Source organism: Biomphalaria glabrata, chromosome 14 (assembly GCF_947242115.1).
Source record: "Biomphalaria glabrata chromosome 14, xgBioGlab47.1, whole genome shotgun sequence".
NCBI lineage: Eukaryota > Metazoa > Mollusca > Gastropoda > Planorbidae > Biomphalaria > Biomphalaria glabrata.
Window position 1 is genome coordinate 21047149 of NC_074724.1, and position 24057 is coordinate 21071205.

Consider the following 24057-nt stretch of genomic DNA (forward strand, 5'->3'; position numbering starts at 1 on the left):
GAAAACACAGATGCCACTAGTGTTGGAAATTGTGTCCTTTCTCTGTCCAAATAACAAATGAAGAGTCCTGTTAAATCTTATCTTATCTTATATAATACAGACGTTACTTCAATAAAGAATATGATTACGTCCTACTAGCATTGACTTGTCCAAATACATATTCATCTTTTCTTTGAGTACCTCATGGAACATAAGGCCTTAGTAAAAACACTCCACTCTCCATGGCCTCTTGCTAGATTTCTAATGGCTTCCTATCTCTTGGCCTCTCGGTTTCATTGAGTACACTGTGTTGCCACGTTAATTTTGGTCTTCCTCTGCTATTTGTGTCCTGTGGGGTCCACTCTAAGGCCTGACTAGCTCTGTTGTTGGTATCTTTTCTAAGGGTGTGACCAATCCATCTGCACGATCTAAGAGCTGCATCTCTATGAGTCTCAGTCTCATTCCACCCATCTCCCACAGTTTGGTGTTGTCTATTTTCTCATACCAGTATATTGTACAGATATTTCTCAGGCATCTGTTGATGAAGGTCTGTACTTTTTTGTTGTTGCTTCAGTTGTTCTTCATGTTTCAGAGCCATACATTAGTACTACCTTGACATTAGAGTTAAAAATTCTTATTTTCGTCTTGTTAAAGATGTTTGTTTTAGGTGTGTAAATGTCTGACTGTCTATGACGTTCAATGTCTTCATCTGATCCACCTGATACATTGATTACACTCCCAAGGTAAATAATAATATCTTTTTGGTCTATGGTCTGAGAAACCAGTTCTGTCTCCAATTTGTTTGTTGTTTACTTTTACATTATAATGCGTGCGACTGTTTATAAGACTTTTCATTTTTCATCGTCGCATTACGAATGTAATTTCGTACACAGGTTTCTTACACCTTCTAGAGCCGAATTTGACATATTCGCGACCACCGCTATTCGCAAAAAAAAAAAAAAAACACAAAAAAAAAAACGCATGCATTTTTATCAAAACTTTGTATTTTATTTTGGATCAGTGATTTGGTAACTTACAAATATAATAGATTTTTTAAGCCTTGTTTCAAGAATTTCGTTTTTTCTCCCACTACCAATGTCGGGTCAAGTTGAAATATTGCACAATTATTTCTTGCACCTGACAAAACAAGAATCAATATAAAAAAATGTACGTCCTCATAAAGTGTCTCTATGGACGTCCTCCTAAAGTGTCTCTATGTACGTCCTCATAAAGTGTCTCTATGTACGTCCTCATAAAGTGTCTCTATGTACGTCCTCCTAAAGTGTTTCTATGTACGTCCTCCTAAAGTGTCTCTATGGATGTCCTCCTAAAGTGTCTCTATGTACGTCCTCATAAAGTGTCTCTATGTACGTCCTCATAAAGTGTCTCAATGTACGTCCTCATAAAGTGTCTCTATGTACGTCCTCATAAAGTGTCTTTATGTACGTCCTCCTAAAGTGTCTCTATGGACGTCCTCCTAAAGTGTCTCTATGTACGTCCTCATAAAGTGTCTCTATGGACGTCCTCATAAAGTGTCTCTATGGACGTCCTCCTAAAGTGTCTCTATGTACGTCCTCATAAAGTGTCTCTATGTACGTCCTCATAAAGTGTCTCTATGTACGTCCTCATAAAGTGTCTCTATGTACGTCCTCATAAAGTGTCTCTATGGACGTCCTCCTAAAGTGTCTCTATGTACGTCCTCATAAAGTGTCTCTATGTACGTCCTCATAAAGTGTCTCTATGGACGTCCTCCTAAAGTGTCTCTATGGACGTCCTCATAAAGTGTCTCTATGTACGTCCTCATAAAGTGTCTCTATGTACGTCCTCATAAAGTGTCTCTATGTACGTCCTCATAAAGTGTCTCTATGGACGTCCTCCTAAAGTGTCTCTATGTACGTTCTCATAAAGTGTCTCTATGGACGTCCTCATAAAGTGTCTCTATGGACGTCCTCATAAAGTGTCTCTATGTACGTCCTCATAAAGTGTCTCTATGGACGTTCTCATAAAGTGTCTCTATGGACGTCCTCATAAAGTGTCTCTATGGACGTCCTCATAAAGTGTCTCTCCACATTTAATTACTTCCATTTACTTGTCCTCTTCTAAATGTCTTTTGAATTTTGATTGGCTGGCGCGTAGAAGCAACATAATCGGCAGTTTCTTCAGTGATGTGACAATGGATTAAAAACATAACAGAGATAGAAGGAGGAGATAGAATCAACGGACAATAGATACTTGAGACTGCATAGAGTAGTGAATTGCTTTTTTACGGACTTTGGACTATTTCCCTTTAATGAAATTAAAGTAGTTATTCTTTGGAACCTCACCGCCTTAGTTTAATATGTACTGTTGTTCCATATTTGTCTAGAGTTAAATTTACATAAGGTAATACATTAAAATTAGCATAAATAGAAGTCACAGAACACTCCATACTGAATATCAATCATATCGACATGTAATAATTTACACAGGAAGTTACTTTGATTAGCTTGATGTTAAAACAAACAATATAATAACAGATTTAAAAAAATACAATTCCTTCTTTTTGGAGCAGATGATTTTTTGTAACAGTGTTTACTTTGCTTTTATTAACTAATGGATGATTGGATGATTGATAGAAAAATATTTTACCGCGTCCCAATACCCCCATCCCTGAAAAAAATCCTGTATAAATCGACTAGTTTGGTGATATAGATCCATACATGGTAATGTTAAACGACAGTAGTTAACACTACAATAATGAATCCAACTACAGATGTGGTATAGAATACTATAGAAAATTCTAGTTTGGTGATATAAATCCAGACTTAGAAACATAAAAAGAAGACAGTAGTCAAAATGTTCCTAAACGTCTATTTTTTTTTAAATTTAACTCTTTAGTGAATATATGTGGAAATAACCAATGTGAACTCCAAACCATATTTAATTTTAAAGATTATATTTTCAAAAATTATTAATTATCCAGGTTTTTTTTTCTGTGTGGCTAATAAGCTAGTATTTTGTTTCCAATTGATATATTTTAACACTTTCAAGTTTCTAGCAAAATCGTCAAAGCCGTTTTCGAGATCGTTGTCCATGTTGAGCCCATGAAGAGTTTGCCAGCTAACAAGAGGAATTAAAATAAGTCCATAGTTACACAAAATATATTTTTGATGTAACTATAGAGCACATTTATTTGGTGTGTATTTTCCTGTTATTCCACCTAGTCAACCAACAGGCCAAAAAAAGAAAGAACAACAACAAAGTTTGAATCAATACATTATGATATTTCTTATGCAGTAGGTCAAAAATGTCTCAATGATAAACTTTAGTGTTTGAACATAAATTTAGTGATAATTACTTTTAAATACGTCAGATCCCCTGAAGATACGAAAGTAAAAACTGAAGATATAATGATAATTCCAAAGCCACCAATGACTTTAGCAGAGACTCTAGTGTCAGGTATAGAGATCAAAGTTCTTCTATAGGCTGAGGTGTTCTTGGCTTCAATAACTAGATCAGAAAAGTCTAAATCGGTGTATGTTTTAGTGGTACTTGAAGTGTCGTCAAAAGTACTTATACCATTTAATGTAGATGATTGAAGAAATGACTGGATACTTGACTCAGAAGTTGACCCAGAATTGGATTGAGAACTTTGAATACTGGATTGAGTGCTTGCTTGTGTATTTGACTGGATGTTTGTATCAGTACTCAAATCTGGAGTAGTGTCAGTTACAAAAGTCGTAATTGTATTTTCTATCTGGCTAGTTGTGTCACTATTGGTTGTTCCTGTAGTATCAGCTATGGTTGTGGGTACTGTAGAGGCGGAATTCTCAACAGTATCACACGTACAAGAAGAGTTGTCTACTGACAAACTTGTGCTTGTTTCTTGCATGCCACAAGTTACTTGAGGCTGGGTAGTTTCACCAGGAGCTTTTAGTTGTTCTACAAATGACTTTTCATCAAAATTCTTGAAAAAAAAAGATAAAATTATATTATTAGATTTTACAGATCGCTATTCCCAGTATATCTACCATAATTATTATAATCTTGCAAAACGCTTATTTCGGTGTCTTTTCTCAAAGTCTCATACTTACATTGCAGCAATGCATTTTTCAAAAAGGGAAATAAGTTGTTTTACTTTTGAAATTGACTTATTTAGAATCCTCCACTCGAACAGGTGACAAACAACCTACCAAGACATTCAGCCCATAAGATTTAACACTTAAACGAAGTAGCACCAGATTGATCTGTAATAACTCTTGCACACGTAAAATTCTTGGTTTATTTTTTCCTAGCTATTTTTGATACAAAACTTTTGTTTCACCTTCTTCTACGAGCAAGGGGAAAGTACCCAATGTATACCAACTTCAAATCTTGGCCTAGGCTTTAATTAAGTATGTAATACTTCTCCCTTGCTGCTCCTTCAGTAACCGAAACCCTTGCCCAAATATTTTAGTGCAGCTCAATGTTTTAATGGGAAATATTTGCTATGAAAATAAAATTTGTATTTCTTTTAATAACTAATGAATTTTAGATTTAAAAAATAAAACATTTTTTACCCCGTCCTCCCCTCCCCCCCCCCCCCATCCCCCAGAGAAGAATCCTGGTTAAGTTAACGAATAGTTCTTCTACACTTTATAATCTTCCAACGATAAACCTTAGAATTAGATGCGCAAAACGATGCACAAATTTCTCCTGAACATTAATTTTTGAAACACATGAGTCAATAATTCCTTACATTCAGAAATTCCCGAACACGATACTCCTTTCAAAACAGATGTTGGATCTAGATCTAGACTTAGTTCTCTAACCAAATTTAAATGTATTTCAATTTTCCTACGAAAATTATAAAGGTCGAACTAGAGTTTTCCCGTTTGGCCAATGAGCTAGTAATTCTTTTTTCAGCGTTATATATAGTAAATTTTCCATTTCAGACCTTGTGGTCTGATGTAAAGGTCATCTGTTTCTGTAGCCTATGGTTTATGAGGGTGTCATATGGCCAGCACAACGACCAACAGCCTTTTCTTTTCACCATTAAATCTGGGTGGACTCAGAGACGCCCAAGGATCCCGAAATAAAAATCCCAGTCTTGTCCAGGATTCGAACCCGAGACCCCCGATTTGGAAGCCAAGCGCTTTGCTGTTCAGCAACCGCGCCTCCCAGCGTTATAAATATCACTTGTTAAATTTCTAGAAGACTCGTTAGTTGTCCTAGAGTAGTAGTTTTTGGAATCGCATCCACCCACCCAGGTTTTAGGTTTTTGAATTTTCGATTCGTAATAAGTTACGAGTCGAGTTGTTGTATAATAACATCATTCTATAAAGGATGCACAAACTATTCCTGAAAGTCAATATGTTTTTAAAACTCTTTAGTGAATGTGAGCGGGAAATTCCACCGACATGGCCAATTAGCTAATATTTTTTTTCCCCAAAGATATACATAAACTGTTACATTTTTAGGAAAATCGTTCCAGGCGTTTTTGACATCCGTGTCCATCCACTCAGCTTTTAGAACCCATGAAGAATTTACAAGCTCATAAGAGAAATTGTAAAAAAACCCTCAGTTTTATACTTTCAATCTGTCAGCGCTCAAATTTACGATTGTTTCAAAAACACACTCTATTTTCTTCCCGCTTTAAGAATAACAATTATCCATCTTTACTAATGCCGATTTCCAGTATTTCTTCATTGCACTCTTTCTAACTTTGTGTACTCACTGAAACTTACAAAAGAGAAGGATTTGAACATTTGTAAATGTAACTGTATAGTTGTATGGCTTTCCCGTTAAGCAGCAAAGTCTATTTTAGAATCTCCAACTAGAACGAGATTCTAGATCAGTGGTTCCCAAACTTTTTTGTCTCGTAGACCCCTTGCCATATTTTCTGGTTTTCCGTAGACCCCCTAATTAAGTTATATTGAATTTTTGAAAGTTCATCAATTTCAAATTACACATTTTGTGTAACATAACTTCTAACCAGTGATACGAGGAGTGAAAAAGTAATTTGAAACTACATTAAAATAAATTTATTAACAAAATTCAAATTTAAACCCATTATATAACAGTTAATACGTATAGCATACAATCACTAAACACATTGGAAACTTTTTATTTTTAAAGGTTTGCAAGCTCACCATCCGTTGCTACGGAGATAATTTTTCATATTGGGATTTGTTGTTTTATGAAGTAGTTCTTCAAAACATGAAATATTAATGTGCCTTAAGTATCATAGTAAAAATTTTCACAAAGAGCAGTTTTTCGTGGATTTCTTGAGCCATAATAATTTGAATAAAAAAATACATCATTACCAGACAAGGTTGACTCAGCCAGCTGTCTACAGAAATATGTAGTTTGCAGAAGAAAGAAATATTTGACTATATTCCAACAGAGCTCAAGAATTTAGTGAACTCTTCTGCAAATCCATTGTCCTAACAACCAATGGGTCAGAGTTTGCATGGAGGGTTCGTAGAAAGCCTCCACAAACGGAGGAGCTGGAATACTCATTGAATGGCCCAATGGAGAAAAAAATAATTAAAAAATTAAGTTAATTGAAATCATTGCATCTTTTTGACAACCACAGAAAAGAAATAGAAGCACTGGAGCTAACAGCTTCCATGCTAGCAAATCAGCCAAGTTCATAAAACAGTTACATTTTTTTACAAAAAAAAAAAATAGTCATTCAAAGCTTGACAAACTCTGATGCCTCCTAAATAAAATAACTCATGATGCCTGGACTGACGTTCGGTGGTCACTTTGCCTGCTCGCATCTCCCGTCGGGAGGTTTGGGCTAGGATGTAATTATCCACATAATCTGAAGGAACAAAAGATTTTGTAAAGCTCAACAACAGCAAGAACACTGTTCTCCAATGTTTAAATAGAACGAAATAGAAGGCTGACACACTTGCAAATGTGAGAAAACAAATACACACTTGAACATCGCACTCTATCCGGAAGAAATGAAGAAACTAATAGTGAATTGTAAATACGAGTAATGGACAAGCTCTTATTCGATATACAAGAAAACGACACCTATTATAAACTATCCCGATAGAACCACCTAAATTGTTCACATCAAAACCGTACACCTCATAGTGAGAAAACATATGTTCTGGAAGCTCAAAATTTGAAATGTGCCCTTTTGGAGTGTCACCAGAGAATGTCGACCATGTCTTCAAAATTGCATTAAAGAGGCCCAAAACAAGACACAGGCTGTAAAACCCAAACATGAAATTCTTTTAATGATATAAGTCTGTGCAAGCGTTTTTTAAATTTTTTTAACGGCTGGTAAAATCAATAATTTCCATATCGTGTAAGGTTTTCAGTATTTTACTATAAGTAAAGAGATATAGTAAAACGTTCAAAAATCATCTTCTTCTCACTGTCAGGCCAAAGAGAGATTTTGTGGGTGTATTCTGAACTTTATCTTTGAGTGTTTGAAAGTTTTGCAAACCATTATCTTTTTATCAAGGTGGCATCATCTCAAATGATCCTCCAGCTTAATTGGTTTCATAGCATCATAAAAAATAGCACATTAACACTTGCTTGTTTGACAAGGAAGTAATGAAGTTCAATTTCAAATACTTAATGCTGTACAGTCTACATTTCTTTTTGTCAAAGTTATAACTAGACAAAACTACACAATTTAAATAGTTATAAAATTTAAAAATAATAATTTTTTATTCAATCAGCAGGATAACAATTTTAAGGATTTCCTAAGGTACAAATCATAAATGTGTGTATGAAAAAATTACAATCTTCAAAATTAAAGTCACGACATGCTGAATGGAGATTCTTTATCGTAGACCCCCGTGCACATCTCATAGACCATCAATTCCCTTTTTAACTTTCGTAGACCCCTTGGAAGTCTTTATAGATCCCTGGGGGTCTATATAGACCACTTCGGGAGTCACTGTTCTAGATCATAAAATCTTTAAATTAAAAAAAAAAAACACGTCATTTTTTAAATTATAATTTGAAATTTAAATATTATTTTTAGCGGCCCCCGAAAGGGGAAAAGACACTATTAGTTTTGTGTGATTTGTCTGTCCGTCCGACCGTCCGTTTAGATCTCAGAAACTAGAAGAGAAAATGACATCATGATATTTTAGATCATTTAAAGTTCTGATGCAACGGCTACTTTTTTCTTTTCCGAAAGTGAACCATTTAATTTTTAAAATTATATATGCACGAAGGTCGTTTTGGCGCCGCCGTTTTGACGCAAAGGACGATTTGGCGCGAAATACATTATGCACGTTCATTGTATTATTTCTGTAAAAAGAATTCTGTATATTTATGTTTTGCAGGAGTGTTTGTATTAAGACATTTTTTTCACGTACAGAAGGAGAAATATTTTTCTCCGCTATTTTTGGTATTTAAGTTTGTTATGTAATTATTGTCAAATCTCTAATATTACACAACACCAGGCTGATATCCATTCTTCATACTTAGAGTGGTCTGCACTAAATTAATCAAAAACATAGAGATGGGTTTTTAGATCATATGAGACTAGTGCCGGAACAAGCGTCAGAAAGCCATAAGGTAGTAAAGCGACTAGCCACGACCAAGTGGGGGGCCAACGCGCACGTTTTGCAATCTGTGAGGGCAAGGATAGAGTACTCAACCCTTGCGCAAGTCTATGCCTCGCAAACGTCTCTAGCGGGGCTGGACTCTGTGCAGAACCAAGCCATTAGACTCATCTGTGGTGCATTTCGTACGACACCAATCGGAGCAGGTGAGGTCATGAAGGATCTTCCGCCACTCAGGTTGCAAAGGGAGCCAGCCGTATTTAAGGCTTTGGAAAAATTCAAACGGCTTGAAGAAGGCTCCCCCGTCAGAAGTCTGGTTGGCAACTGGAGGGGTGAGGATCGGCTGAAACGGAACTCTTTCAAGTACACTGTCGTTCTGTCTGGGGCCTCTTCCCCGGCGAATGCTCATGGACTCCCGTAGATGAGGAGGTCAATGCTTGACCCTGAAGTGAACAAGAAATGCACAAAAACTATCATTCAAAGCACGGCCAGGAAGACTATCGCCCAGTACCAAGCCGATACCATTAACGTGTTCACATATGGTTTTACAAGAGAGAACCTGGGTCAGAAAACATCTGGGTATGACGTGGTAGTACGATTCCCTGGCTCCACAGAAAACGACGAGATGCTGGGTCCGTGTTCTAGCATGAGCAACTACGTAGCTGAAATGGTTGCAATTCAAAATGCAGTAGAGCACATTGAAGAACGACTTAACGAGAAATCTGCACAACCCAGTCCTATTGTGCTATTTACAGACTCATTGTCATGCCTACAAGCCATCGAGAGCTCTGTTGGAACACTACCGGAACCACTGGCAAAAACATTGGCGAGCGCGGGACGCCTTCAAGAAAAAAAAACAGCATTCGGACGACATTTCAGTACATACCGGGGCATGTTGGTATTGAAGGTAACGCGAGAGCTGACTTACTAGCCAAGCTCGGCACAAATCTGGACCCTGTGGAGGAGCCACAGACTTTTGAGCAGGCTCGGGCAATTGTAGACGAATGGATTAGAGAAAAGTGGCACCGGAATCGGGAAAACGGAAGCATAGGCAGGGAGGTCTGGGAAAATTTGAAAAGACCCTCTAAATCGGACGAATGCTCGCATGGCAGTTAAACAGGGAAGAACAGCTAGGTACAGAATCGGAGCTTCTTTTGCTAAATTTAAAGCTAACTTCGATTCACATTGTAGACACTGCCAGCAAGACGACGAAACGGTTAGCCATCTACTTCACGAGTGCGCCATACTACACACCAAAAATGGTCATTTGAGTGAAAAAGAAACTGGTACGCATGGCGAGCTAGCTCTGTACAAGACCGGGCAACTCTGCAACGCCTCTTCCTTGTCCGTTTTATCAGAGAATAGTGTTCTCAGCACGGTGCCTCAGTGCAATGAGACTCACACGGTTCTGACTTCGCCTCGTACTTGTCACATTGCAAGGTAACGTGAAGCGATTTGACTCTGACACATTCGTTACTATATAGGGTCCCTATAGACCTTCTAGGACCGGATGGAACGTTGCTTGACCATTCTGGTTTATCACATGACTACATTCGACGTAACTTGCGTGCGTACTATTTATAACACAGATCCTTCTCGAGCTGGCGTGTAAAGCACTCGTCACGGCTGACCGCTCGGCTAGCGCTGGCCCGGGGTGATTGGCGTCGGCTAAAAACACATAGCACTACCCCCACCTGTGTCACCATCAGGTTTATAACATTATGTTAAGTTGTTTCTTTTATTATTACACTTAACACACTTTTGTACATACACGGAATGCTAAATAAAAAAGTGTTTCTTTCTATTCAGTCAGATAACTATAAAAAAAAATCAGTTTATATGTTCTACATGTATATGTTCTAAATTGTCTTCTTTAAATAAATAAACATTAAAAAACTTGAAATTTACATACTTTTTAAAATCTCTCTCTCTCATTACAGGGGCGCCTACAAAACAGAAGATAATTCGTCACATGCGTATCCACGTGTTAATATAAAGGTTCGTGTCAATTAGAGACTTAAACACTGCTAAGCCTTTAGTTTTTCTGGCTGATTCAGGTAGATAACCTTTTTTTTTTTAGTATTTTTATATTTAGCTTGTTTAAACTCTTAAATGAATACATGCGGGAATACACACTGACGTACTGAAGCCAAATTTAATTTTAAGATTATTATATTTTGAAACATTTTAACGGTTAGACCATACTTACCCCAGTGTTGCCAACGAGATAGCAATTCTTTTCCCAAAGATATACATATAAACTGTCAAATTTTAAAAAAATCCGTGTCCACCCACCCACCGTGTTTTTTTATTTAGAAGAATTTACAATGTGATAAGAGGAATTGTAATGGTTGTGCCAATGGCCTACTGGACTGAAGTCTAGAACATAGTAAATGTCATAAAATAAAATGCAGGAAATAATAAAATAGGCACATTTTTTTCATATAAATATAAATATTCTTACTATAGACGTTTGTTTTGCATTGTAAGAAAATCCAAGTGGATGGCAAAACGAGGATGTTCCCTTAGTAGCAAATACATAAGCAGCGAATGGTTTGACTTTATTAGACAGTTGGAAGTGATAATACTTATCTACAGGGTTGTTCAGAGCATACTGGAGTCCATAAAAGGCTGTATCTGTGAAAAGAAAAAAAATTCAACGAGCCATCAGCTGAGGTAATACGAAACGTTTCAATAGACCGAGGGCTATAAAAGTCTACAACAGCTGTGTCACAGGCAGCACCATCATAATTACTCTTAAAGTTTAATGGAATCAAGACTTTGAAGCTTTACTGTAGGCAGACGTTTTAATGGACGCATAGTACAGCATAACGGGCGTATAATATCCAACATCAACACGAGGACAAAGAATTATTTTAGATTCTGTTTCAAATCCTTATTCCTTAAGAATTATAATAGTCCTATCATTGACGAGGTGTTTTCATGTTTGCTTTGGGGTAGAAGCAACGCTAAATAAATTATTTTAACAATTTTAATACTGTAAACATTTAAAACAAGACTATGGTTTGCATACTCCTTGTCCATTGGTGAATTCGATGGGGGCCATCTCTTTGTAATCTTGTTTTAAATTTAGTTTTCCGTCACATAAATAACAAATAATCACTATGCTATTTACTAAAATAAACTCTTATCTGCAACACTTTAGAGTACACATGTGAATACAAACTGTGAAATCTAAAACTTGGCCGTGCAGTTCTCTTCACTCACCAGCTCCTTGTGGTTTTCCAGGAATGCCTGGTCCCGTTTTTGAGAACTTAGCATTACTTGTCAAGTTAAGCCAGTACGCTGCAGGTACTATAAACTGAACCAAAATATTGTATGAACTGAACATTTGACTTATATAAATATCATATTGATACTTCCAGGCTGACATTGGCAGTAGTGACGTCACACACGGAAACTTGTCAGCATCTGGAAAGAATAAAAATGCATCTTAAATAGATACGAAATTTGTGCTATTACTAATACCCACCTTGACAATTACAATATTTATTAATAATTTTAGTGCTTACTCTTACAAAATTGGAGTATTTAGAATATTGTTTCTTAAACTTTTACTTTAATCAAAAGAAAAATCTGCTATTAGAGCTTGGGGCTTTTGGGGAGCCCCAATGACAAATGCTGTTTTCAGAGATTCATAAATAGATTTTCCTGCATCCTATAATTTTTCCTAATAAGAAAAGCGTATCTCAAATACTTAAGAATGGTTGGGACGTGTAAGGGGAGTGTGAGAGACAGTACTTCATGTAGGTTTGAAAAAAGTTTGATCGTCATGACACCCTAGTGTTCAACACTTTTTACTGCAGGCCTTTTTTGTTCACGCAAACTAAGTTGAACAGAAAGACGAGACATCATTAGGAAGCAAATTGACTGTTCTGACGTAGGAAAGATGAATAGTATATATAATTGCATGGGCGAATCGATGTTTTTTCACACACTTTTCTCATAAACGTTAATGCCTGATCAATATTAAAATATGAATTTAAACCATAGTGTAAATACATCAGATTTTAGGTTCGTACAAAAAAAAAGGCTTTATGCCCTCATTTTTAGCTTCTATTGTGGTCTCTCTTTTGTGCACCATAATGGTTTGTGCGTTAGTTTCTAAGGACGCGCTGTATTGGTGTCATTGCTCCGTTTGCTTTGCCTTTAGTTGGAGCTCCGTGTTGTGGTATTCTTGCCCCAGTGTTGGGTAAGTTAGTTTATTTTACTGTCTTCTTCATGTTGTAGATCTAAAATTGTTTCTTTTATAATCTTGTGAATCTCAAGGAATGTGTATTTTTCTTGTTTAGGGACGCAGGCTTCGGACTCTGTTGTAGTCAAGCCTGATTGAATGGTTTGGTTCTTGCATTCATGGCTTAGAGTTGCGGGCTTGGGCCCTGATCGAATTGTGACACTGAGATTAAGTTGTGCTATGTTATTTTGAATAAGCTGCTTGTTTGTACTTGACCTTGTAAAATACTATTTATCAAACACGTATTCATCTGTCATGTCATGTTACATTAGTTATTCATTAATTTTTTGCATTTACACTCTTGTTATTAACTGATATAAGTTAACGTATAGTCAGTACTTGGTTGCATAATTATCTACGTATTAACTAATACACTTTCCGGGATGTCCGGTCAAACGAGCCACGGCCAAATTACAACTCCGGCAGGAAATTAATAAACACTGTTCAACTGGGGAGCCCGGGAAGCACACCATACCCTAAATGAACCCGAGAAAGACTACACCTGACAGCGCCCACCATACAAGTATGTGCCCCAGTTTTAGAAAGGCGGATAGGCCTTAAATATTTACATTTATCATTAAATTATGATCGTACAATATTTAAATATACTTCGGATCTGAGCGATATAGAATTATTTGTACACACTGTATTGTGTGGAATAAAAAAATGATATAGTAGAATTTGTGTTCAATTAGACAGTGGATATAAGTGTAAACTAAGTTCTTATAATATTTTAATATTGTGTTAGAGAATTATCGTTTTTTTTTATTCTCACACTTTAATTTACCTGCCAATACATAAGCATAAAAACTATTATTTCCTTTAAGATAGTAGTATGTGCCGATTTGTTCAAATTGATAGGTTTCTCCAACAGCTTTTAGTATTACAGGTGGATATATTTCAGAGGAAGCAGAGAGCTGAAAAAAAATAAAAGAATATCTTTTTATTATAATTATTTTATTATTATTATTATTAACTAAAATAGCTCTCTTTTTTTTTTCCATCTTTCAATGGCCCTAAAAATTTTCAGAACCTAAAACTTTTCATATTTTTATAGTACATGGCAAATATTGTTTTTCAAAGACCAAATTTTTTATAACACTACTAGTCGACCGGCGGCGTAGCATACGCCGCTATTTTGCAGGGCCGGCATTGCGATCGCATTGGGCCACGCACTCTCATAGGACCCGCGCTAATTCTAGGTGTATAAATTATTAAATTAAACCATTTTATAACTTAAAACATATTCCCTCGCCCTGCTGTGGATTTACCAGGAGCTCCTGAAAATCTCCCGAAATTACAAAATATACGAAAAAGTCCTTAAAATATTCAAAAATATATAGACAAAAATTTATAATTGTCATTTTGGGGTGTCATTCAATATGGAAAACGCCAAACCTACGCTCGATAAATAATAACGGCATTATGCATTAGCCGTAATTGTGTAATCTGGTTGAAGAAGCTTCTCGCGCCTCAAACTAATGAAGAATTACTTGATGTCAACAATTCTCTTAGATAGATTGAAACATTTGGTAATTCTTGATATTGAGCGTGATCTATGTAGGAAAAAGAATTATCATTATATACTGTATGACTTTGCTACACGCAAGACTCGTAAAGTAATTCTGTACGTAGTAAAGAATGAATAAAATGCAAAGACGAATTTATTTTCTAATATAAACTCTTAAATTTCACTTATTATCCGCTTCTCTACCCAAACTTGGCCCCGCGAAATCCGTTTCGCATAGGGCCCCACAATGCTTAAGTCCGGCCCTGCTATTTAGTGACGGGTAGCAGATTACTTGTTCTATCATAACAATTCTGTTTCCTCAATAGGAGGAACAGACTCCTTGATGAAAGAGCAGCTGCCTGTAGACTCGTTAGTGAAGGAGCAGTTGACTGGCCAGGACTGTGGCTGCACAATGTTTCGGATGTTCCGTCAGAGTTGAAGATAGTTTACTTCCTAGTCCAAACCTCCCGTAGGACGACGGGGGATGAGAGTGGGCAGGGTTTGAACCCGAGGCCATCGATAAATCCGAGCGACAGTTCAGCGTGCAAACCGCACGACCAGGCAGCCATCCAGGTTGCGCTGGGGATTGTAGCGCCGTCTGTGACTGTGTTGTGGGCAAGTCTTGCAGAGGTGACTATCAAGACGAAACGTGACAACTATTGCTGCGACTATCTCAATGGGATTTACCAAATCCAAAGGAAAGAAACAAATAAAGAAACTAGTGAAGACTGCTATGTGCCTGAAGCTTTTGTTCCTAATATATCTGCAACGAGTACCTCAATGAACCGAACAGATAAAAACAACGTCCGCTGACTTGGTGTCTTAAAACAACAGCCCTGGGAACTACAGTCATCGACAGAACCTTGATTTGTGTTAAGTGGCTGGCAACCCTGACCTCCACTTATTCCCCCGTGTCAGCTGGCTGGCATCAGAGACTATCGTCATGAGGTCAAAGCAGCGACCACGATATCGTCTCAAGCGTAGACTGGCCAACTGGAGGGAAAGAAAGCGATGGCCGCGGAAAACTGTGCAGATGGCTTCGTGGGAAACATTAATCCTTCCATCTGTGGCTCCCACCGATAGACCTCTACATGAACTGTAAAAACCTCCACTGCACTGTTTCTTTTCGGGACGAAAAGCTCTAAATTTGAAAGGACTATCGCGTTCGAGAATTTCCTAATGTATATGGCTCCTTTTGTCTCGAAAGGCAATGGATGCGCCCAAATGAGTCACTGGTTTTGGCTTAATCTTGAGACGGGGCAGAATCTGGTGTGGCTAATCAAGCCAATTCTTGAACGGCAGACTTTGCCACAATTCGTACATGTGTATGCCTCTGATTTAGGGCTAGCAGACAGGGCAGCTTTCTTTTTATCCCTCTTGATTAAAGCCGCTTCAATTCTTTTGTTCTCAGCAAGGGTTGTCCCAGCACGCACAGTCTGTCTCCATGCACTCCGGTCTTTGGCTATGTTTTCCCACATACTTTCGCTGATGCCTGAGGCTCTCATGTCTCACTTGCAGACATCTCTATATGTTAGTCTTGGGCGGCCCTTGGGTCTGACTCCTTCCACAAGCTCAGCATATAAGATATCTTTCGGGATTCGGCCATCTGGCATGCGGGTGACATGTCCGAGCCAGCGTAATCTTTGTGTCAGGAGAACATACATGCTGTTCATATTGGCCAATCTTAAAACTTCCTGATTGGAGACATGGTCCCTCCAAGAGATGCCCATTATGCGTCTCAGGCAGCGCAAGTGGAAACTATTCAATCTGTGCTCTTGGTACATGTATGTTGACCAGCTCTCACTGCCATAAAGGAGAGTGCTCACAACACAGGCGTTGTAGACTAGGATTTTGGTCGCTGTGGTCAATTTACCATTTTCCCAGACGCGCTTGGAGAGTTTTGCCAATGCTGTGGTAGCTTTTCCTATCCTTTTTGTCAGCTCGATGTCTAAGTCTAGGTTACTGACAATTGTTGAACCCAAGTAGGTAAATTCCTGCACCACTGAAAGGGTGTGGTTCCCAATTTGTATTATAGGTATTTCTGCGACGTCTTGTGCCAGGATTTCGGTCTTGGAGAGACTTATAGTAAGGCTAAACTCTTGACAAGCAGCTGCTAAGGCGTTCACTAGCTTCTGTAGACCTTCTTGTGAGTGAGATACGAGTGCCGCGTCATCGGCAAACAGCAGCTCCCTTATCAAGATACGACGCCTTTTCGTTTTGGCTTTAAGACGTGCCAGGTTAAAGAGCCTTCCATCGGATCTGCTATGGATGTATATTCCGTCTTCCAGGGATTTAAAAGCACTGGATAGTACGACTGAGAAGAAGATGCCAAATAGTGTAGGGGCCAGTACACATCCTTGTTTGGCACCGCTCTTAATGGAGAATGGCCTGGAGGAAGAACTTTCAAACTGAACGGTGCCCTGCATATTTTCGTGAAAAGCTGACACTAGTTTTCTTAACTTATTTGGGCAGCCGATTCTCTCTAGTACAGCAAACAGACCGCTTCTGCTAACAAGGTCAAAGGCCTTGGTCAAATCAATAAATGCTATGAAGAGGGGCTGCTTTTGTTGCTGCTCTTCTCCTGTAGCTGCCGAAGAGAGAAAATCATATCTGTTGTAGATCTACCTGCCCTAAAGCCACACTGCGACTCTGGATAAACACGATATGCCAGGATCTGTAATCGCTTTAGTAATACTCTAGCAAAAGCCTTTCCGACTATGCTAAGCAGTGAGATGCCTCTGTAATTGTTACAATCAGAGCGGTCGCCTTTATTTTTATAAATTGTAACAATTTTGGAGTCTTTCAATTCCTGGGGGACCATTCCTTGTTCCGATGAACTGTAAAAACCTCCACTGCACTGTTTCTTTTCGGGACGAAAAGCTCTAAATTTGAAAGGACTATCGCGTTCGAGAATTTCCTAATGTATATGGCTCCTTTTGTCTCGAAAGGCAATGGATGCGCCCAAATGAGTCACTGGTTTTGGCTGGGAACTACAGTCATCGACAGAACCTTGATTTGTGTTAAGTGGCTGGCAACCCTGACCTCCACTTATTCCCCCGTGTCAGCTGGCTGGCATCAGAGACTTTCGTCATGAAGTCAAAGCAGCGACCACGATATCGTCTCAAGCGTAGACTGGCCAACTGGAGGGAAAGAAAGCGATGGCCGCGGAAAACTGTGCAGATGGCTTCGTGGGAAACATTAATCCTTCCATCTGTGGCTCCCACCGATAGACCTCTACATGAACTGTAAAAACCTCCACTGCACTGTTTCTTTTCGGGACGAAAAGCTCTAAATTTGAAAGGACTATCGCGTTCGAGAATTTCCTAATGTAAGTCTATATTTAACGGACTACCATTGGAATTTTCAATAAAAAAAAACTATTGCATATTCAGCCTTACTACCTTAGTGTACCGATAACTAAGTTGTTTATTAAATTGAAAGTTGCTTGCTTAATTAAGTTTATTGAAATGTTAGCTAAGCTTTGCTTATATTTTTACGTAAATATATTATTGATTGAATCTAGATTAGCCATCTTTGTAGAGCCATTATAAGTGCTTTTCAATTTCATTGCACTTTATTAATGGAGCCTAGCCACTGGTAGACATGTGTAACTTCTCTTGACTACGATCTTGGAATTAGGTGACTATTTTGCTTTAGATGTTATATCGAATAGGGAAGTTTTATCGTCAAAATCATTTTTAGGGGGTTTAAAACTAAAATATATCTGGATTAAAAAAAAAAAATTCAAAACCACATTTAGCTACGGTCATAGAATTTGGTGACTGTAGTTTGCTTTAGAAATAATATTGAAGAGAGATGCTTACAACCTTAAAACGCCCTGTAGGGGGATTTTAAAGTTAAAACTATCTTGAGGGGGTTTTAAACTTTTAAAAAAGCCATCTGGAGGAGAGGGGTTGAAACTCAAAACCCCCCATTGGCTTAGCTATGCTCAAAAAATTGTAGTGTATAATTTGCTTTTTTTATTGAAGAGGTATTTTTCAGCATCAAACCCATCTGAAGGGAAATTTAAACTCAAAACACCCGATAGGCTTGGCTACGCTCATAGCATTTTGATTGGAAAAATGCGGGGGTTTAAACTAAAAAACCCTTTGGCTATGCTCATAGCATTTTAAGTGTGTAATTTGCTGGCCGTCCATTCTTTTATGTTGTCCTCCCATCACTTTCTCTGGCTGCCTCTTCTTTTTCCTGGTACTGTTCCCTGAAGAAAGTTTCTTTGCGAGCCCCGAAGATCTTGTAATATGGCCGTAGATTTTTAGCTTGCATATTTTTACGATAGTTAGCAGGTCATCATGGGGTCCAATCGCTTCAGTAACCCTGTTTCTAATCCCTGGTGATGCGGTCTTTGAATGTGATACCTATGATCCTTCTGTAGCAGCTCAATTCCATTGCTAGGATCCTCCTCTCTGGCTCTGCAGTTAGCGTCCAAGACTCACAAGCATATAAAAACTTGGCCATGACCAAGGATTTTGGTGCCGAGGGCTAAGCCTTTGTCTTTCCATATTATTAGAATCTAGACTTCTGATTTAGAACTCTTAAGATCTAGTCTTTCTAATATGGAAAGACTAGATCTTAAGAGTTCTAAATCAGAAGTCTAGATATAGTTCTAGATCTAGAGGTCCATATAATGAAAGTACCAACAAATAATATTACAAGTTTACATTGTCCACTGGTACATCGTTCAAGTAGCTGACGGTGTCAAAATAATTCGTTTGATACCAGGCTTGAACTAAACATTCTTTTTAATTATTTTTTAAATATTTTATAATATTTTAAGTTAAATTGCCTGTCTAAAACTTGTATTTTTTAAACGTTTTTCTCGTTTAAAGAAAGTATTCTTGTTTTTTATATTTACACAAGACAGTGGAACAGAAAGACAATATAAAACTAAGGGGGTCTTTATCTCTTTCGGGGGATGATAAACACAAACTAATGATAGCATTTTTGGGTGAAAGTTTTTTTTTTCTTTTAAGATGTCTTGGGGTGGGATGACACCTTTAGATATTCTCAGATGATGACACCAACCCTTGCAACGTCTCTGTCACTATTCAAATACAACTAATTTAGCTGAGAGACTTATCTGACGGGTCACTCTCTTATAAAAGTGAGTAAAATAAAATAATTACTTCCACCCGGGTCCATTCAAATGCAGATACAACTTTGATACTATATTTGTTAGTTACTAAAAGACGAAAAAGTGGAGGTATTGTGTAGTATTCAGATCCAAGATAATCTATAGGTATTAGCGTGTCCATTGTGTAATCACTGTTTACAGATCGTGTAACCTGAAAAAGAAAATATTAAATAATAATAGTAAGAAATAAACAAGATTACAAAGACAGTTTGTGTGGAAACTTAAACTCAAAAACGGTCCCTGAAGTGGTCCACCTAGGCAGGCAAAAAGGCAGGTTTCAATATTTTCAGAAAGAGCATCAGAAACTACGAACTACAATAATCAACAATTACAACCCTGTCTACGTCGATAATAAAAGAAGAGACGTACTCGTGTCGAAAGTGTTACCGATATTATATTGATAGTTCGACTAACGACGTTAGCCACCGGATACGGAGATTTATTAATGGTATTATTATTAAATTGTTAATTTCGTATGTATTCAATGAACTGATATTTATGAAGATATAGTTAAATCCTAGATGTCACGTACAAAGACCACATCACGAACGAAGAGATTAGAAACATGCTTTAGAAACATGATTAATACAGCAATTGGACCTGCTAACCACTGTCAAAAAACGTAAACTCTAACTCGATGGCCACATTACAAGCTCTTCAGGACTCGCAAAAACCTTCCTTCAGGGAACAGTACTAGGAAGAAGATGAAGAGGAAGACAGAGAAAGCGATGGGAAGACAACATTAAAGAATGGACAGGCCTGCCAGTGAATGAAATTCTATTAATGGCAAAGGACAGATCTTGTGTGGTTCCCCAACGGTCCAACAGACCAAGGGATCGGTGAAGGTAAAGTTAATGTGAACCTGGCCTAGCAGATGTTATTGAATAATTATCTTATTGATGGCTGAGCGGAAAAGCCCTTAGCTTCCGGTCCGGGGTTTGAATCCTGGTGAAGACTGAGATTTTTTATTTCGAGATTTTCGGGCGCCTCTGAGTCCACCCAGCTCTAATGGGTACTTGACATTAGTTGGGGAAAAGTAAAGGCGGTTGTTAGTTGTGCTGGCCACATGACACCCTCGTTAACCGTAGGGCACAGAAACAGATGACATCGTCTGCCTTATGGATCGCAAGGTCTGAAAGGGGAACTTTAATCTCACATTCAAAGCATAAAAAAATATAACTTTTCCCTTAATTGTCATTGGTTGAATATGTTGTCACCTACAGCCTCGCTTTTAATATGGAGAACTACTTATTTATTATTGTTTTAAATTACATTTCACTTATATGCATACTAAATAGATGTTTTCTCATAAATAAGTTAAGAATATGGAAAAAAGTCATCACCCTTACTAAATAGTATCCCGTGTTTTTTTCTATTAATTGTAAAAATTGTGTATTTTTAAACAGCTATGCATAGTTGATTTAAAAGAAAAGAAATAGCTGTTGCATCAGAACATTTAAAGATATAAAATAGAATGATTTCGGATGTTCAATATTTTTCTAGTTTACGAGATCTAAATAGGACGTACACAGACCACACAAAACTTAGAGCGTCTAATCGCCTTTCGGGGGGCGCTAAAATGGAAAGATAGACATATACATCTAAAATATTTACGATAAAAATCAACGATATAATTTTATATCCGGGCCAGAAATGTATTTTAATGTCTTTAACTTTACAAGCAGTACACACCATCTAAGCCCGTTGTTTGTTTAAAGGCTTTATTTTGTTTTTATGTCCGGAACAACCCCTTCTTTTATTTATCTTTTCTTTTAATTCATGGGTGACATTTAATGATAAACCTAAAATACCTTTTTAATAATAATAATAATAATAATAATAATAATAATAATAATACATTAGTATAACATCCAACCAACAAGAGAATGACCCAACATCGGCAATAAGCAATGAGCTACTCAAATTTTTCTACTCTTATGGACTGTTATAAAACACCAATCTTAACTCTAGACCTCGTATCCCTAAGCTAAACGTCAAGAAAGAGTCAATAACTTATATGGCTGCCTGGTCGTGCGGTTTGCGCGCTGGACTGTCGTTCGGATTTATCGACGGTCGAGGGTTCAAACCCTGCCCGCTCCCATCCCCCGTCGTCCTGCGGGAAGTTTGGACTAGGAAGTAAACTATCTTCAACTCTGAAGGAACATCCGAAACATGTAAAACATTTTACAAACAAACATTTTATTGATGAAATAAATACAGTTTTAGCCAACTATTTTAAAACACCAAGAAATGTGTTTGAGATACACCTCGCTACATACTGCGCTGCTCTGGCTGTCACGGAGCTCTCTGGACAAAAGACCTTTGAACTTAGTCCAATCAATTAGAGACTAAAACAACCAGCATGGAAAAGGCGCCTTGAAGACAATATTAATCAACTGAGGAGCCAAATGGATACAATTGGACAATATCTGGGAAACAACCATTCCGCGAAAATACTTAACAAAATGAAGACAATACTAAGAACAACTGGAATCAAATTGACGGACTGTGATAGCCACGCACGACTCTTATGTTTGAAAGATACTCTGAGACAGAAAGCTAAACTAAAGGGAGCTAGGTTAAAGCGCTACAACGAAACCACCAAAAGGAAGGAGCATAATGCTCTTTTTCAGCACAAGAGAAAACAGTTCTTCCGTAAATTAGCTGATAATGGTGCTGACAAAATTCAAAACATTGATAGCACTAAACACGGCTCCTTTACCGACAAATGGGCGGCGCTTTGGTCCGACCCGCTACATTACAATGTGCAGGCTGACTGGATCGAGGAAATCCGAACTAAAAACAACCTAATACCAGAAATGCCTAATGAGGATTTCACAGCTGAGGAAGTCTCAGCATCTGTATCAAAAACTCACAAATGGACTGCTCCTGGGCCGGACAATATACACAAATTTTGGCTGAAAAAACGTACAGCCATTGAGCCATACATGTACCACTAACACACTGGCGGATCCAGGGGGGGGGGGGCGGTAGGGGCGATCGCCCCCCCCCCACTCGGCCGACCCGAAGGGGGGGGCGGACGAATTATAGTATCGAATTCACACAATTTGTATGCGAATTTATTACTTATGTTAATAATATATACTAATTATTTATATTTCAACCTATTTTTAGATTATTTCGCCCCCCCCCTTTCTAGTATTTTGGCCGATTTGGTAGGGTCGGGGGGGGGGGGGCGGACGAATTATAGTATCGAATTCACACAATTTGTATGCGAATTTATTACTTATGTTAATAATATATACTAATTATTTATATTTCAACCTATTTTTAGATTATTTCGCCCCCCCCTTTCTAGTATTTTGGCCGATTTGGTAGGGTCGGGAGGGGGCGATGGCATCAATCCGCCCCCCCCTCCACCATAAACTTTCGAGTGGGGGGGGCGGTCTTATTTATTTGTAGAAATCACAGCTTGCTAACAGAATCAATTAAATATCTATATGTTTAAAACTTGTTATTGGTATTTTAACCGGTCTTTATATAATTTCGTTCACCTGTTGGCCGATTGGAAGGGGAAGAGCGAATACCTCCACCACCCTTCCCATCTAAACCCTTTGAGTGGGGGGGGGGGCGGTCCTACTTTTATGGAGAAATCATAGTATGTGAACAAAATTAGTCGAATATCTATATAATATAAACAGGTGGAAGTGCGATACATGCAATCCCCTTCCCCCCATCGGACAAATCAATACCTTTTCTTTTTGTATTATAGTAAGAAATTACAAAATAAAAAAAATCTGTCACTAATATAATTTATATATGCTATAAAGTAAATTCTTATATCGAGTCGCCCAACCCCTATTCTTTAATGCAAAATGCAATCATTAGCAGAAATTATAAAAAGGAGCGAGGATTAATCGTTTTCATTTTACCGCCCTTCCCCTTTCCAGACAGAGTTTGTGTAATTTCACATGAATTTATCATAACTATTTTTTGGAAAAGTTATAATTCAAACGAAATTTTTCAATATAACAGTCACGGTTGAGATGAGTTCAAAAGCCAGATAATCATTTCCTAGTCGACTTTTTCCAACCTTTACTCTATCTCATATTTTTTTAGTTAAATAAATTTAGGACTATAACTCACAATTTATGCTTGAATTTTATTAATCGAATATTTTTTTTTCGGCGGCGATCCTCAAGGCCTTAATCTAAATATGTGGGGTATCTAATCTTTTCAAAGAACAAATCGGTTTTATTTGCAATGTATTAAGGGACTATAAATTCATATTAGAATATTTTTCTCATTATTCAAAAGGCACTTTATAATAGAATGAATAATGAGCTGTAGGTCAGGAGAATGCGTTACTGCAGTGAAGAATGCCAGAAAACGCTTTTAGCGTCGTGGCTTCGCCCCGAACACCACTAATAGGTAATGAGCTGTACATGTCAGGAGAATGCGTTTCAGACGTGAATAATGCAAGAAAACGCTTTTGGCGTCGGGGCTTCGCCCCGAACCCCACTGATAAATAATAAGCTGTAGATGTCAGAAGAATGCGTTTCTGCAGAGAAAAATGCAAGAAAACGCTTTTGGGCGTCGGGGCTTCGCCCCGAACACCACTAATAGGTAATGAGCTGTACATGTCAGGAGAATGCGTTTCAGCCGTGAATAATGCAAGAAAACGCTTTTGGCGTCGGGG

General features: G+C 37.8%; 1 protein-coding gene across 1 annotated transcript in view; it reads right to left on the reverse strand.

The window, feature by feature from the left end:
* Positions 1–1909: 1909 nt before the first annotated feature.
* LOC106063926 (uncharacterized) overlaps positions 1910–24057 on the reverse strand; it is a 71767-nt gene continuing 49619 nt past the window's right edge. The window contains exons 11-15 of the mRNA XM_056011439.1: positions 19390–19548; positions 13523–13652; positions 11709–11912; positions 10945–11117; positions 1910–3925 (exon numbers count right to left, since the gene is read on the reverse strand). Of these exons, the coding sequence (XP_055867414.1) occupies positions 3284–3925; positions 10945–11117; positions 11709–11912; positions 13523–13652; positions 19390–19548 (1308 nt within the window). The 3' untranslated portion in view covers positions 1910–3283. The remainder of the gene's footprint in view (positions 3926–10944; positions 11118–11708; positions 11913–13522; positions 13653–19389; positions 19549–24057) is intronic.